Raw genomic sequence first — 16,655 nt, forward strand, 5'->3', positions numbered from 1 at the left:
GATTTGGAGCTCCTCTCGGCTGTTGGGGGGGGGGTCGGGTGCCTTTCCGGCTCAATCAAGGTCGTGGGGGGGTGTTTTGGCTCCCTTGAAAGACGCCCCGGGCACCCCCGATTCCTCTCCGTTGGCAGTGCTGGCAGCAGCAGATCTGGGAGCCCGGGAATCCAGAAGCATTCATTATGATGGGGTGTTGCTGCTGGTGTGTTAACTGCTCCGTCTGAAACCATGTTATATTCCCAGAGCCATGACTTTCATGCCATTCTGCAGTGCAACAGTAACAACGAACTCTGCAACACACCTAAAAATATCTTGAGTTCACAAAAAGAGATAGACATATTTGCATTAATGTGTGGCTGCTCCTGTGGCAAACAAGAGATCACCCTGCCTCAAACAGCCAAGGGCAGCCAGGCTAAGTAACATTTTCTAATGTTATCACAGTATATACAAAATGAGAGGTGAGAAAAGTAACTTGTTCCAGCTCACATCATCTGTTTCTGCGGGCAACAGACAGAAATGCTAATTTAACAATTGAGAAGAAGGAGGGCAACTTGGCTGTCTGTTAGTTTCTCAGGCTCACGAAGTAGACAGGAAGCAAATAGTTCCCTGTAGCCTGTCCAAAATAGATTTTCCTTTTAGATTTGAAGTGTGGAACTGCAGGAAAATTACCAATAGGAAACTAGAACAGGAGACACTGGAGAATATGGAGTATATCGCATACCCTCATTAATTAAACCCAGTTTGCATGTAATATTTAGCCATGCCATGGCTTAGCATGAACACATGGGTTCCCAGAGAGAAGACTGTAACCACTGCACTTATTTCCTAGTCTGACTGCAGCTGCACTACCTGGTGCTAAACCATGTTTTGGGTTTATCATGTCAACCAAACACAGGCTCATGATTTGTCTGAAGGCGACAAACCACAGCCTGAGTTCTTAGCCCTGGACAGCATAGCAGCAGCAGCAGGAGTACCGGGGAGAGTTTAGCCACCACAATCTCCTATCTGGGATCACATTAAGCCATAGTTTGGCTTAGCATTATGTGCACATAACACCCCAAAATTGTTACACTTTTTTTTAAAGGAAAACCCGAACGTTGGTGAGCTTTTTTTTTAGATAAACGGCAAATTTGCTGAGAAAATTTAGACAAATGGCCCGGTGGAGCTGTAGACTCAGCAGTGGCAGTGTTGTTCCAATGGGTCTTGGTTTGAGTGGCACTCTAAGGCTTCTGCTGGACGGCTTAACTCTTACAAATGACTAAGCAAGACTGGATGATCGAGGTGTCTCCCCTGCCAGGTAAGTAAGAGTGCTAATTCTAATGGATTAGCTTTTCTTGACCTATGAGAGTGAAACAGGACTTGTTCACTGTAACATCCGATTATGGAAGATGGTTACCCTATTAATGAAACTTCATTAATAAAAAAAGAAAAAAGAAACTTCAGGTAAAGAACTGCCCTTATTTACAGGCATCGCAATCTGAAATTGCTACTTGTCATCAGCAACAACCTATTCAAGCCAGAAACAGGTCAAGAAACAGAACCTGGCAAACAGCCCAGTGTGTTCTCTATACATTCATCTTTTTTGACAATTCTATTACTGGACCTCACTATTTAGAAGTAACTTGAGTGGTGGCTTCAGTATATATGTGGGATCTGCTGTTGGAATTGAAGCCATTTACACAGTGGACGTTTGAAACGCTAAACCTATTTCTGTGTTTTCTTAAAAATCCTTACTGATGTAAGGAGTCTACATTTTTATGTACACTTTAAAATTGAAGTTCATGTCTGAACACCTTGAATTTCAAATTCAATATCCATTCCAAAAAAAATGTCCTAGTTAGCCAAACATTTATGATAAATATCAAATAACATTCTAGCGTTCTATAATCTCCTTCAGCTATCGAAAAAATTGAGGGTAAAGAAGAGTTGTTTGCTACACACAGCCTACACAGATATCAATTGCAGTGGCTTCCCCATGCTGCTGCTGTGGTATTATTGTGATTCAGCAGTGGCAGCATAACTGTTTTTATGAAATGGCACTGGGGGAGAGGTAGAAGCCTCTTTTGAGAAAATTTCTCTTTGCTCCGTCTTCCTCGATCTTTTAGTGTGACAGCACCTACACTTTGGAACTCCCTGCCTATTTGGCGCCTGCTAAAACATTTTTGTTTAGACAAGCCTACAGAGATATTTAGAAGTTGATGTGAGTTTTAATCTGCTTCGTTTATTGTTATTTTAACTATTCAAAGGTCTTAAATTATTGCTCTTAATTCTTAGTGATAGTTTTATTTGATATTTTTTGTACATCACTTCGATGTTTGTTTGTTGTTGTTTTTACAATCAAGTGGTGTAAATTTTTTATGAAATAAAGTAAATAATAAAATGTTCCTTGAGTAGCCAGCTATTTAAATGACTGCTTTGCATTGCTTTTATGTTGTTGTATTGCACTCTGGTGTTTTGCAAGAGGGAGGTGTATAAAATAAATAAATAAATGCATACATACATAGTTTTTAAAAATCATGACACTTTGTAATATTTCCTGGTTACCTTACTTAACAGACATAAATCATTTTGGTTGCCAGATACTGGATATTTGCTTTATTTTGTGACTTGCAGTACTTCCATAGCAGTGTTTATTGTGTTCAGTGCTCCTCAGGCATATCAGTTTCCTTCAGCACCCACATGATACTTTTGGCATCAAAAAATCAACCCATATTTCCCCCAATCTTGTATGGATTTACACATTCAGGGAGAAATTCAATAATTTAAAAATACAAAAAACTGTTGCCAAAACAACACATTTGCAAATTAAACTCCCATTTGGAAACTTCCCATATGTCATTTATCTAAGATTAACCTAACTAGATTTTCATAGTATGTAAAAAAAGATACATTTTCCACTTGTACTTAGCTAAGTCAGTCTCAAGGGGTTGCTGTAAAGATAAATGAAGGAACCTCATGACAGCTATGTTGACCTCCTTAAAAAGAGGACAGTACCCAAATGAGATGATTAATAATACTAAGATGCTGAAAAGTCTTCATTTTTATGAATTAAATGCAGATCATGGTGGGAATTTTAATATGTGTGTGGCAGGTAGAGATGTAATTCTTTGAATTTACTTTTTGGAAGTGTTTATATATCCAATGAAGCAGATTTACTACCAGACACATTTAGCTATTTACCTTAATAAGAGCCTTGGAATATACACTGCAAAATTATGAATGACACTTAGGCAAATCCATAGTCTTAAAAGCCAAGAGTTCCTTTGCTTTAGCTGAAAATCAATCAGGGGTTGAAGAAAAGATCAATGATTTCTGAACACTGAAAAACATTTAAGGAGTATTGCAGAGTAGCTTCAGATTCAGTAATAAGATGATCTTGGGAAGGCATCAGAGAACTAAAAATAGGTCTGTTTGGAAAAGAAATAGAACCGAGCGAGTACCAAACATCTATTCTACAAAAAATAAAAAGTAGCAACTTGGATGACACTCTAGTACACACACTCACAGAGAGAGAGAGAGAGAGAGAATATAAAAAGGCACAGTTTAAGGAGGGAAACCACATGTTAAGAACTCGGGCTGCTAGTGTACTTGTGCAGCAAACAGTTCAATTAGGAAACAGCACTGAAGAACAGAGAAGTACTGCCAACTACCATCAGGATGCTCTTATTAATACAGTAAGCCTGAAACTTGATCACACCTAAAGCCAAAATCGCATGTGGTCAAAACACATTGGGTTCAATGGCAGGTGGGATTGCCAAAGTCCTTTTCCCAGAACCCTGCCCCCTCTTCTTCCTTCCTTCCTTCCTTCCTTCCTTCCTTCCTTCCTTCCTTCCTTTCTGGGCCACACATATAAAGCTGAATATGCACAAGTTTAAAAACGCATAAGTTGTGGGCTTACTGTACTAGATTGTGAGAGTTCATGGTATCTCACTTCAGAACAACATACAGTAGTTAAATCTATCTTGGTCTATTTTCTTGCATGCAGAAGTTCTTGACCAACAGCAATGATTTTGGTCTGTTCCTTTCCTCCACGTTCAAACTAATGGAGTGGGTCCCACTTTGAATCAATAATGTAATGTTATGACTTGCTTATACATGCAAGTTCCATTCAAATATAGGTTCAGGGGAGATACTGCATGACAAACAGATAAAACACTCTCAATTTTTGCTGAATAAAAAGTATTCTATATTGAGCATTTATGTGTCCCCTCCCATTAGCTGATCTAATAAAACGTAAGAAAACAAATGAATAAAGCATACAAACCAAGCAAAAAGTGTGCATAAGTACGTAAAATAATGAGTACACACAGATTATTCCCTAACAGGATCACCAAGAGTTCTGACCTTACCAAGCAGCACTGATAGCCACAACCTAAACCATTTCCATCTCCACACTTGTGAGTATATTTTTTTTGCCTATGTTAATCATACAAGCATTAAGTCTTGGCAACACCAAGATATTTGAGCCTTATCCCCATTTTATTTCTAAAGAAACAGGAGAGTGATCACATGGAAGATAGAGGTTTGTTTTCTCCTGCTCTGGAGGACTCAAACCAATGGCTTCAAGTTACAAGAGAGGCGATTCCGACTTAAACATCAAGAAGAACTTTCTGACAATAAGAGCTGTTCAACAGTGAAACAGACTCCCTTGGGAGGTAGTGGACTCTCTCCTTCCTCAGAGGTTTTAAAGCAGAAGTTGGATGGCCATCTGTCATGGATGCTTTGGTTGAGATTCCTGCATTGCAGTGGGTTGGACTAGCTGACTTCCAACTCTATGATTCTATATGCCTTACGAGTATGTTTCCTTTAGCTGGGGAGGCTAAAGCAAGGTTTCACCTTTGTCTCTATGGTTTAATCTTCAGGCTCAAGACAAAGTGCACTTGATTTTAGGCATTACATGGTTAAATTCAAGCACCAGGAGTGTACTGCTGGCTGGTTTACTTTCAAACACACAGCACTTTTAGGGGGTGCATCTTTATGCTAAAAGTTCCATTCTACTAAAAGATCACCCATTGTTAACAGTTCAGAGTTTTGTGGTTTCACTTCCTTTCAGCTGCAACAGATATTTTAGGCAACCACAGTCTGTAGTTTAACGAAGGCTTGCAAATTATCCAGCTACATGTAGGAGGTTATGATCTAAACCAAGGGTGGGGAAACTTTTTTACTTCCAAGAGACACATTCCCTGGGGAGTAATATCTCAGGGAGTGCATACCAGCAATATACAAAGTTTTTTTTTTTAAAAAAAATAAATCTATTTATTAAATTTGTATAGCACCCTTCATCTGAAAGCAGTATACAAGGTTAAAGAACAAAGTGAACCTTTTGTTCTGGCACCTTCCGCCTGCCCCTTGCCAACTGCATGAAATTAGGCCAAGGTCCCCACTTGGTATAAAACAGTCATGAATGCAAAGCTGCTCTTCTTAGGAACAAAGGAAGCTTCCTAATACCATTGGTTCATCTAGCACAGTACTGTCTACACTGACAGGCAGCAGTTAGGGCTTCAAAAATGCATCTTTCCCAGTCCAAATTGTAGATGTGGGGCAGAGGTCTTCAACCTTTTTGAGTCCACAGCTCCCTTGACCAACTGCATTCTTTCTGCAGCACCCCTGTAGGGATCAGGAGCCCAGTTATATCACCCCTTGCCTGCAGAGCAGGCAGTCCCTCACCCCTTTTCAAACACTCTCCCTTGTGGAGTGTTCCCTCAGCCTCCTTTCTTCTCCCCTCTCCTCCTTTCTTCTCCCCTCTGAGCAGCTGCTGCCCTGGGTTTCTGAGCTGCCTCCCTCCCCCCCGCCCCCAAAAGAGGTGCCTCCTCACACTGCCCTACAGGGGCCTGGGAAGCACCCCTTGACCAGCCCCAAAGACACCATTCACCTAGGGAACTTGTAGCCAGGGCTGCTGCAACAAACAGCTGAGCAAGCCTTTGGGAGGCAGAGACCTGAGAGGGCATCAGAGGAGGGAGTGAAGAAAAGAGGGACAAAGGCCAGTGTTGCCCGTGGCATCCCTGACCATTATTTGAGGCATCCCAGGGTGCCACGGCACACTGATTGAAAACCACTCATTGGGCAGCCCAGGACCTCCACACACACTGCCCGGGCTTTGTGCCATTGAGCTATTGCCCTTCCACTGAAAATACTGCAATCTTCAATAATAGTTTGCGGGATTTATGGGCACTGAAGAGCCAGTGATAGTCAAAGAATTAATAAGAAATACAAATTTGTCCAAACCAAGGCAATTCACAGACGGGGAATAAATAATTTTTCCCAATTTCCAGCTTATCTAGAAGATACCTAAAGACTACCTATATTCTCCTCCTATTCCATTTAAATAGTATACTTTTAACTAGCTAAACACACCCATACCCTCCTTTTCTTAGAGAGAATACAACTGCTGACTAATTGCTCAATAAGTTGATGCTATCCTCAATGGAAGAGATACAGAGACCATGATACATCTTCCCTCCCCCCAAGAATGATGTAATCTAGGTCCGTTTGAAAGAGAACAGTAGAAGCCAGTTTTGCAACACTAAGGAATAAAAAAAACCTGCTGTTGAGGCTAACAGAGGAGGGAGGGAGGGAGTGACCTTCCACCTCTGGAAGGCAAAATGGACCTCAGGATCCCTCTCTGGGGGCTTCATGTGCGTCAGTGAATTTGCTGCATGTACAAGTGCTGTGCTGTCTGTTCCAACTTGAGGTGTTGTTGGCAGTCGTCTGTCTTGAGAGACAACGGAGTACGCCTGTGGGGTGAAGTCAAACTGCAGCGTAAGCAGCACTGAAGTGACCTCCCCAGGGTGCAAGCCTGGGCAGTATGTTCTGGGCTGCCCAGATAACAAAGTAAAGATAAAAGGTAAAGGACCCCAGGACACTTAAGTCCAGTCAAAGGTGTCTATGGGGTGAGGCGCTCATCTCGCTTTTCAGGTCGAGGGAGCCGGGGTTTGTCCAAGACAGGTTTCCGGGTCATATGGCTAACATGACTAAACCGCTTCTGGCTCAACAGGACACCATGATGAGTGCCAAAGGAAACACCATTTACCTTCCCGCCACAGTGGTACCTATTTATCTACTTTCACTGGTGTGCTTTTGAACTGGGAAGAGTTGGCAGAAGCTGGGACAGAGCAACAGAAGCTCACCACCGTTGCACAGATTCAAACCACCGGCCTTCTGATCAGCAAGCCCAAGAAGCACAGTGGTTTAGACTGCAATACATTTGGCACCAGCTTAGCTGCAGGAGTTGCTGGAAGGAGGTGTACAAGGCGCCATCCAACTGTTTTAAGGACTCCACTCCAGATTTGTGTAGAGTTTACTCCTTAGCCTTTTCTTCTCCCCAAGATACCCTACAAGGCAGCAGAGGTTTGGGAGTTTTCCTTCTTCTGGATGGGCTACCTTCCCAGATTAGCAAGCCCTTTCTGCCCCTCATTTTCCTCTACAGCATGTGCAGAAACTGCCTTCTTGACCACTGGCCCCACTATTGGTCTCATCTGCTCAACCCTTGGCAGGTTAACTTGCAGATTTATAGGGGCTGGGGAATGCTGGCAGCCAGCCAGTTCCATCACCTGCTCCCACTTTGGGGACTAATTGTTACCACCTACCTGAGGGGCCCCACCCAGCGATACTTGCTCGCAGAATCACTACTTCATGACAGGTATCACACCAAGGACCTAGATATGGAAACTCCAGAAAACGTGCTTTCACTTTTTGAACTTCAGCCTGTGACCTTCACTTGTACTTCCCCTTCCCTCTTCAGTTTTGTTTCCATCAACCCACCAAAGCAGATGAAACACTTCCTTTTTCTATTTCACTCACTCCAAATATTTCCTATGAGCCTTCTGGGTTTTGGAAAGATCGTCTTCAGAAATCATTGAGGTCTCATGAATAACCAGGACGTTTACTGGCTACACATTATATTATAGACGACAAGAATCAAGGTTCAGTTTCAGCCTATTACAAAATATTGCATAAAATCTAAATAGGCCATTATCATAATCTACTATCTATTCTGGAAAGTGGTTTGTTTGTCCATTTGTTTCCCATAGCTTCAGATGACTCTTGATATCGTTGCCAAACTCAGCATGAGGGTTCCTAAAGTTGGAGCTCACAGCAGTGGTGAAGCTGCATGCTATGGCACCGGGGGGCGGGGGGAGCGTGGCTGGCGTGTGTCCCATGGGCGTGGCATGCATGCATCCCAGGGATGTGGCACACCGCCCGTGGGGGCGTGCCACCCGGCGCAGTAGGGATGCATGGTATGTGTCTGGGGGTGCCGGCCACAATGGTACCCCACTCCCCCTGCCCCCCCATTCCTCCACCAGTGGCTCGCAGGACACCATTCTCTATCCAGATGGTGGACAATAATGTCACTTTGACTTTTTTGGTGTAATGGATCCAAACTACGCAGATGTGGACACCTCTGAAGATATTGCTGCCCCATTTGATGGGACAGTTTCAGCCTACACGAATTTGGATGCCACTCGAGATATTGTTACCAAACTCAGCATGAGAATTCCCGAGTTAGAGGCAGGAGTCTTCATCTATATTTGGATGCTGGGCACCATTTTGACACAAGATAGCATGCCAAATTAACCCCAATTAAACACTAGCTCCCCTCCAAATTGATTTGGGACCAACTCAGGTTCTCCCTAGGTCAGATTAAAGTATTGAGTTAGTGTGTGTGCGCGCACACACAGTCTCTAAACACAGTACCTGATTTCCCCAGAAGCACTGGGTACTCCACACTAGGCCAATGAAACAGCCAACTTAAAATCCCAACAATGTCCTAAATAGGGAAGAATTTAATAGAATTCTTTCCTAGGCTCAATATGAATTCATTGCAGTGGTTCCACTCCTACTTTGTCAAGTTCAGAAGCTGACGCTATGGGATTATTGATCGGGCTCACCAAATCAACAAGTTGGGGTTCTTCTTGTTACAATTTCATTTTCACTTTTAACCAAGACAATATAGCGAATGACTGATACCTTTGCAGGTCTTTCTTTGAAAAACATTTCTTGCTTTGCTTACTGGAACGAGCCAAGCATTTCTGATGGGGGGGGGGGGAATCAATCACACTTCATTCATCCTGTGAAATGTAATTCTCTGGAAATGACAAATTAGCCCTGTTTAATTCATTTAGTTTTTTCTTCATCTGTGAAATGCAGTTTGTATATGGGATCAAAGGAAAGTCTGGAGAATCAGAACTACCAATTCCATCATCTTTCTTCCTGGTCCTCTTCTTCCGCCAACGGAATATGAAAAGCAAGCCACAGAATCATAGAGCTGTAAAGTTGCCAGTGACTCCCTCCAACCCCATGCAATATAGGAATATGCAGCTGTCCAATATGGGGATCAAACCTGCAACCTTGGCATTACCAGCACCACACTCTAACCAACTGAGCTATCCAACAATATACACTTATTTTAAAGAAGTTTGCATTCCTAAGACCCACAATAAAACTTCAGTACAAGCAGAATCCCGAAAGAAATGTAGTCACTATTCAATAAAAATGTTTGAAATTTTAAACATAGACTAAAATTGTCATTATATTTAAGAGATCACAATTCAAACATTTTTCAAGCCAGGGCAGAGAAGTTTATTCCGTAAGAAAATCTTTAGAAGGGAAAATGGTCTTAGCACAGTAAGCCACTCAAACACTAAGGTATTACATGAACTGAAAAAAGAGGAAATTAATCTAGCCAGACTATTTCTCATCCTTAGGCTGAATACAGTTTGCCACTGATCATGAGATCATGTATCATTTGATACTCCAAAGCCTGCAAGCAAACTATTGGTGAGAGTCAGTAAATGACAAAGCAGCAATTCCTTCACATGCACATTGTGCAACCCCCCCTGCCAAAAAACCCCAACCAACCACCACCACCCTCGGGAGTTAAGTGATTCAACAGCAGAAAAGACTGACCCAGAAGCAACCAACCTGGGAGCCTGAATACTAAAAACAAAATAAATCACTGTAACGGCCTGTGTTTCTATAGCAACTCTCCAATCCTGGTTTGTACAACACAGTAGGCCAAGAAAATGCACAGCCCCCCCCCCCCCAGCTCACAGTCGCTTTGCTCCATCCTGGTCCATTTTGCTTCTGTGCCACACTGAACTAAACCAAGGTTTGGCTTGTGTGTGGTCCAAACCCAGGCTCACAGTTAAGTTCTCTCCATACTAACCATGGCAGCCCCTGCCTTGGAGAAAGTGCTACACAGAAGCAGCTTATCAACTCCTTGGATGGATGAGGTCCCTTGGAATGGAGGACAGGTGATTGAGAGCCTTCTGATCTCTACCAGCTGTCCAGGATGCAGAGTTGTAAAGGGGAGGAAGAAGAGCCAATAAAACTGGGAATCTGAAAATAATAGTTTGATCAAGTCTTAATCTTTAGTAAAATTTTGTTATGGTGATCAGCTTATGTTGGGTAGGAAGTAATTTTGATTCTGCCAGAGCAAAAAATAAATGCTTGGCTGGCTCTGCCTTCTCAGTGCACATCTGTCTTATCCCTAAATTGACCAGGCTCCTTCCACTTAGGAAGATCCAGTCAAAGGGTGTTTTCTGTCTTTCTGCTTGATCACAGGAGGCCCTCATCCTGCAGCGAAACACTGGCCTGTGAAAAGCATGGCAGACACTGGGAAGACTTCTTAAATCAGCTTATATCTAGTTATATGCTGCCTGCAACCAACTAAACCCTCTGTTTGCTGTCATCAGTGTTACTCCTTCATGATAAACCTTCTCCTACCCCCCTCTTTCCCCATTAAATAGTTTCTAAACTGCAGACATTGGCAACTTCAGCTTTAGGTTTTGTATTTTACCTAAGATAACTGCAGTCACAGGAAAAAATAGATACACAGTTTGCCTTATGGCAGGGAATATGTGTTTTGCAAGCCTCCCAGCTATTTAAATATATTATGACAGTTTTGATGCATTTTCCTTCATTCACTACCAAAATAAGAGCAGATGGAGAAACGAGAATTCCTAACTTAACAAGAGTGTACTTCTGTTTTGGTACAATTCCTTTAAAAGCAGCCCTATTAGTAATTGGTGAGTCACTGAATATATTTACAGGCTTGCTACAGACCAGGAACTTTAGTTCAAGTCTTTATGTGTTATTCTGCTAGATGTCAAATCTATATTACTTTCAGTTCAATCATATAAAAAGTTTCAAAATATCAGGATTAGCAGCTGAAGGCCAGTGCTTCAAACCACGGCTCAAGATATTTACTGAGCTTTATGCTGGATTTTCACAGACTACTGTTTTTTTCTACATAATAAAAGTGTCCGAATGATTTTTTTCACACATTTATGCAGTTGCCACCATTGTTCATTTGTTGTAAGGGATCTACACACTTCTTTAACAAGAATATCACATTTCACAGTGCTTGAACTGCAATATTATTTACCTGGGAAAGGAAAATTAACATTTTAGCTAGCAGAATTACAATAGATAGTATATGGATTACTGCTGTACAGTTGTCATCTTTCTGTAATTTGTTCTTCTTGGCTCTTTCACTGTTTGGAAGTTTTACTTCATTTTAGAAATAAGTTTATGCAAGTTACCTTTTGGGCTCTTGGACAGGGAGAGGAATTTACTTTAAAAACAAACATGCACCTACTATCAATGACAGCCAGGAGTTCTCATTTGCACCCATGGTACAACTATACCCATCCACCTATGCTACTCTGTGAATTTTTCAGTTTAATGTTGTTGCAATTATTTATCAGATAAGGGCTACCATGTCTCATAGCACCACCACATGCCCTTTCTCCAAAAATACTTAAGAAGAAGAAGTGGATTGGGGTGGGGGAGATGAATATAGCATCCTGCAGGTAGTCTCAGCTCTAAGCTGCCTTGTTTCACACTGATGGCCCCCTTGCTCTTTGGAACCTGAGGCAAGAAGCCATGGCAGCAGTCTTCCCTCCAGCTTCCCCCAGCATTTGTACATTCTCTTTTACCTGCCCCAGAATTCACAGCCATAGTTAAGAAGGGAAGGAGCGAAGGGACAGCAACATGGTTACAGCAATGCTATCCTTTCCCCCACAATGCAGGCTGGATAATGAGGAGCGGAGAGACTACTGGAGTAAGGGGAAATAATGTGACGGGGCACGTGTTAACTGATCATGTGGAAAAGCTTTAATTTAACGGACAGGCTCTTGCAAGTTGTTTCATGTCTCAGTTTTTGGTCAGTATTATAAACAAAAGGCACCTTCTTAAAGCCCCAAATGGGTAGGATTCTCAAATGTAAACTAGCACACCATATTTTGAATTAGCACAGTTTGTCCTATGTTTTCCAACTTAGGCGTTTTCTATGTTAGTGACAGCCAGAAATATCATCAGCCTACTAACAAATAATGATGACACAAGTGAAATGTGGCATGAATATGTACTGTGTACAAACAACACAGATGGTGAATTTAGTGTTGGGCATGAGCCCAGATTTCCAGAGTTTCAACTGTATGCACCAGTAATTTGTTACTGCTCTTCCCTCAATATATTGAGGGAATATATATGGACTGCTCATCCTAGCATATGCTTTTCCTCAGATATGCTATATTACTTGTGCTGTCCTTGCCCTCCCCACACTCTAGAACACTAAGTACCTTGAAACAGATGTCTCCCTCTCTCATGTCACTAATCCCAAACTTAAAGGGAAAAAACTAACTCATGCAACGGTCCTTCAATTGTTTAAGACTCCAGTCGCCAGCAGGAGAATTATTTTTCTTTATTTACTTATTTCAAACAAGCAAGCCAGAAAGACGCAAGCTTCGGAACCATAAGCAGCCCTTAAGAGAAGGTGTTCAGCCTTCACTGACTCTGTGCAAAATTTAAACTAATCTGGAAGAGGAGGAAGCCAAAGGAACAGATTTTTTGCACACACACGATATAAAACAGTCGTGGGGGGGGGGGGGGAATCATCTCCAACATCATTACGGCCAGAGCTGAAGGATTAAATGGCAACATCAAAAGCAGGATTTCTTCTGTTGCCAAGGAAGGGACAGGGCAGAGGGCAGAAAACGGGGAAGGCAGAAGAAGGGGGCAGACCCAATAGAAGAACAGACGGCAACAAATGGAACTGGGGGCTGGGGAGGGGAAAGAAGTGCACAAGAAAACAAACATTTTGTGGGAGGCAGATAATTGGGGGGGGGTCCGTCTGGTGAACCTTTTCCCTTTCCCTTCGTGGCTTCTGCTGTCGCAAAGACCCTTGCCACAGAGGAAGCTTTCTCGGGGACCCGCACCCCCATTCGCCTCTGCCTGCCCTTCACCCAGGCTCCTTTCCCTCCCCTTTTGCTCACCTGGACAGGTGCTTCAGGATCTGCTTCTTGAAGAGGCCAGCCATGCCGGAGCCCTGGACAGGACGAGGCTCCTCTTAGCGCCCCAGGTGCTCCATCACAGCCTCCCTCGCCGCCCGGCGCCTCCGCCGCTCCGGCCGCCTCCTGCCATCGCCAGTCCCCTCCCTCCTTCCCTCCCGGCCTCAGACGCCGACGGAATCCCGGCCACCACCGCGGCCAAGTCCGGCAGAGCCGCCTTCAGCCCCCGCCCGCCGGAGAGAGGCGGGACGAACACGGCGGCGTGGCAGCGCCCTCTGTTGGCTCACAGGGAGAGCAGCAGCAGACGCAGCCCCAGCAACCTCCTCCTCTCTCCCTGCATGGTACCGAAGCTGCAGCCAAAACACAACATCCCCGTGGTTTCTGTCGTTGTGGGCAATATGGTGTTTTGTTGTTTAATTCTTGTTATTGTTGGAGGAGGACTACCAGGAGGAATGGATGAAATTTAAAGACTATTTAGTTAAATATGTTAAGTTAACTTAATTGGACAAGCTTGCAAATATCAGATAAGTATGTCATGAGATGAATTAATATGTTTAATGCCAAATTTGAAAGAAAGACAGATGTTAAGTGATTAAGTTAATTATATAAGAATATTGGTTTTGGGCTGTTAAAATGATATACATTGAAATTCAACCAGGGGGATACAAGGAAGTCACTTAGCAATGTTACTAAAACTGATTTAAATAAGGCTGCGATTTTTGTTTGTTTATTTATTTATTTGTCTAAAAAACTTTTTGCAACATTAATAAAAAAAATTGGAAAAAATAATAATTCTTGTTATTGTTTTAAATTGGCCTTTGTCTGACAGGGAGGATGGATTTCTAAAATGCTCGAGGTCCCAATGGCACCTTTGGCTGCTGGCCAGGCGGGGTATAAATAAATAGATAATAATCATCATAGTGGGGCTCTCATGCAGGGCTGGCCCAAGACATCTTGCTGCCTGAATCAAAAGTCAAGGTTGCACCGCCTCCAGTGCCATGTACAAACGCCAACCAGGCTGTCAGATCCCTTCTACTTCATCACTACTGCCTTTCACTGCAAAGGAGGGCAGTTGTTGTTTAGTTGTTTAGTCGTGTCCGACTTTTCGTGACCCCATGGACCACAGCACGCCAGGCACTCCTGTCTTCCACTGCCTCCCACAGTTTGGTCAAACTCATGCTGGTAGCTTCGAGAACACTGTCCAACCATCTTGTCCTCTGTCGTCCCCTTCTCCTTGTGCCCTCCACCTTTCCCAACATCAGGAAGACATCCAGGGAGTCTTCTCTTGAGGTGGCCAAAGTATTGGAGTCTCAGCTTGATCTGTCCTTCCAGTGAGCACACAGGGCTGATTTCCTTCAGAATGGATACGTTTGATCTTCTTGCAGTCCATGAGACTCTCAAGAGTCTCCTCCAGCACCATAATTCAAAAGCATCAATTCTTCGGCAATCAGCCTTCTTTACGGTCCAGCTCTCACTTTCATACATCACTACTGGGAAAACCATAGCTTTAACTATACGGACCTTTGTTGGCAGGATAGTAGGCTGACTTAAGAGCAGAGACACATTCCAGCACTTTATCCTGTCACCATCCTGCTGCTGCTCTCAGATCTCCAGTGTTTGCAGCCCAATGCAGCTGCCTCACTCCGCCTGAGGATAGAGCCAGGATAGACCCTTTTGGTTTAGGCAGGCCTACCCAGCTAGCTCACTGTAATATTTAGGTTTACTTTGAAGCTACTGATTTTATAGCAGCTTGTTTTGAAAATCATACAGCTGGCACCTCCTGGTTTGGAGTATGTCGGATGTAGTTTTGTAATTGAATACGCAGATCATTTTGGTGAATGGCTCATGGGGTGCAGCTGATATGGCAGTGCTCGTGTGATGCTCCAGCCCCTTCACCACAATTTTGCTCTGGTTGGTGAATCTCAAATTTTAGTGAACAAAAAGCAAAGCAGATCCCACAAGTCCGCTCATCCCGCCCTAAGCAACTGTACTGCCTTAACCAATTAACAGAGCAATGTCAGCTTGCATACACAGTTCTGCTCACCAAGCTTTTAATGGTGCAAGCTGCCAAATTCTGCAAGTATGGCAGGAATTCTCTAGGAAAAAGTGAAGGCTATACTGCTGAGAACACACTTCAACACTTACGAAAAGCAAACATGACTCATTTTAAGCAGGTCACATGCTATTTTCATGAAGCAATTATCCACAACAAAAGGGTGTATAGTTGCCCACAATTGCTAGCTCAGCAGCCCTGGTGACTCCATATGTCCACATAAAAAAGCATAGGTTGTATCATAGCAATCTGCTTCTTGCACAACCAGAAGCTGTTAATGAAGTCATAAATACCCCACCCCAAACCAGAGATCACTGGTCTTTCACGTTTCAAGTAGTGTTAGGATTGCAGACAAATTTTCCATGAAGGTTCCCTTTAGGTTACAGAAGCAAATTGCTGATAACAAGAAGAATCAGGCTTAATATTTTACAGAATGCTGTTTTTAAATAGTTTTCCATTTCATAGTTTATTTTAATTGTATTATCTACTTGTCAGCCACCTTGCAAGGCTTTTCCCCTGAAAGGCAGGATGTGGATGTGGATGTGTGTGTATATATACATTACAGAAAAATAAATAAATAATAGTAAGTTTCTACTTGTTGGGAAATTTGATTTTATTGAAACCAAATGGTTTCACAGAGTGCTGTTATGTTATGTTTTTCAAAAAGATTAAATAGCACATTCATTTACAAATAGCATGTATTCTTTTGCAGCATCAAACTTTTTTTGAGTGTGCCATATGCAGAAAGCTTTTTTTATTAAACTAAAATCTCATATCTGCATTACGCATTTAAGGAATATAAAACTTTGACTGTTTTTCCATTCTATACAGCGTGAGTGGTCACTGTGCTCAGGAATCATTTGCATCTCTCAGACTCAAACTGTTCAGAAGCACAACTCCCCAGCAGTGCTATCTCAAGGGTTTCTGCTGCTAGAAGACTTGCTGCTTCATACCATCCCAACCAAAAACAAAGGTGATGGTAGGAACGCATACCGAAGGAAACCTCTAAGGCAGATCACAAGGAAGCATGGGGAAGGGTAGCTAGGAACACAGAGGTGGAGAGAGCAACAGTGTGTGTGTGTGTGAGAGAGAGAGGGGGGGGAGATCCAAGAGCAGGGAGGGTGAGAGGATACCATGTGCAGCTCTTGGGGAGAGAGGGAGAACAACACTACCTCCACCAGAGGCATAGAAGGTGGGAGAATGGCAGTAGTGGCAGCATCATGAATTGTGCCTCAACCATATGAGCAATCTGGTTATTGACTTATTTGTCCTACTGAACCATGTACGTGGGATGAACAACACAAAGACAATGTGTC

General features: G+C 42.9%; 1 protein-coding gene across 1 annotated transcript in view; it reads right to left on the reverse strand.

Moving 5' to 3' along the window:
* The window catches only part of BLTP3A (bridge-like lipid transfer protein family member 3A), a 58,297-nt gene extending 44,818 nt beyond the window's left edge, over nt 1–13,479 (reverse strand). Inside the window, exon 1 of the mRNA XM_081866463.1 lies at nt 13,272–13,479. Within this exon, the coding sequence (XP_081722589.1) occupies nt 13,272–13,315 (44 nt within the window). The 5' untranslated portion in view covers nt 13,316–13,479. The remainder of the gene's footprint in view (nt 1–13,271) is intronic.
* Nucleotides 13,480–16,655: the final 3,176 nt, after the last annotated feature.

This window comes from Podarcis erhardii (genome assembly GCF_964252035.2).
Source record: "Podarcis erhardii genome assembly, chromosome: 6".
NCBI classification, from domain to species: Eukaryota; Metazoa; Chordata; class Lepidosauria; order Squamata; family Lacertidae; genus Podarcis; species Podarcis erhardii.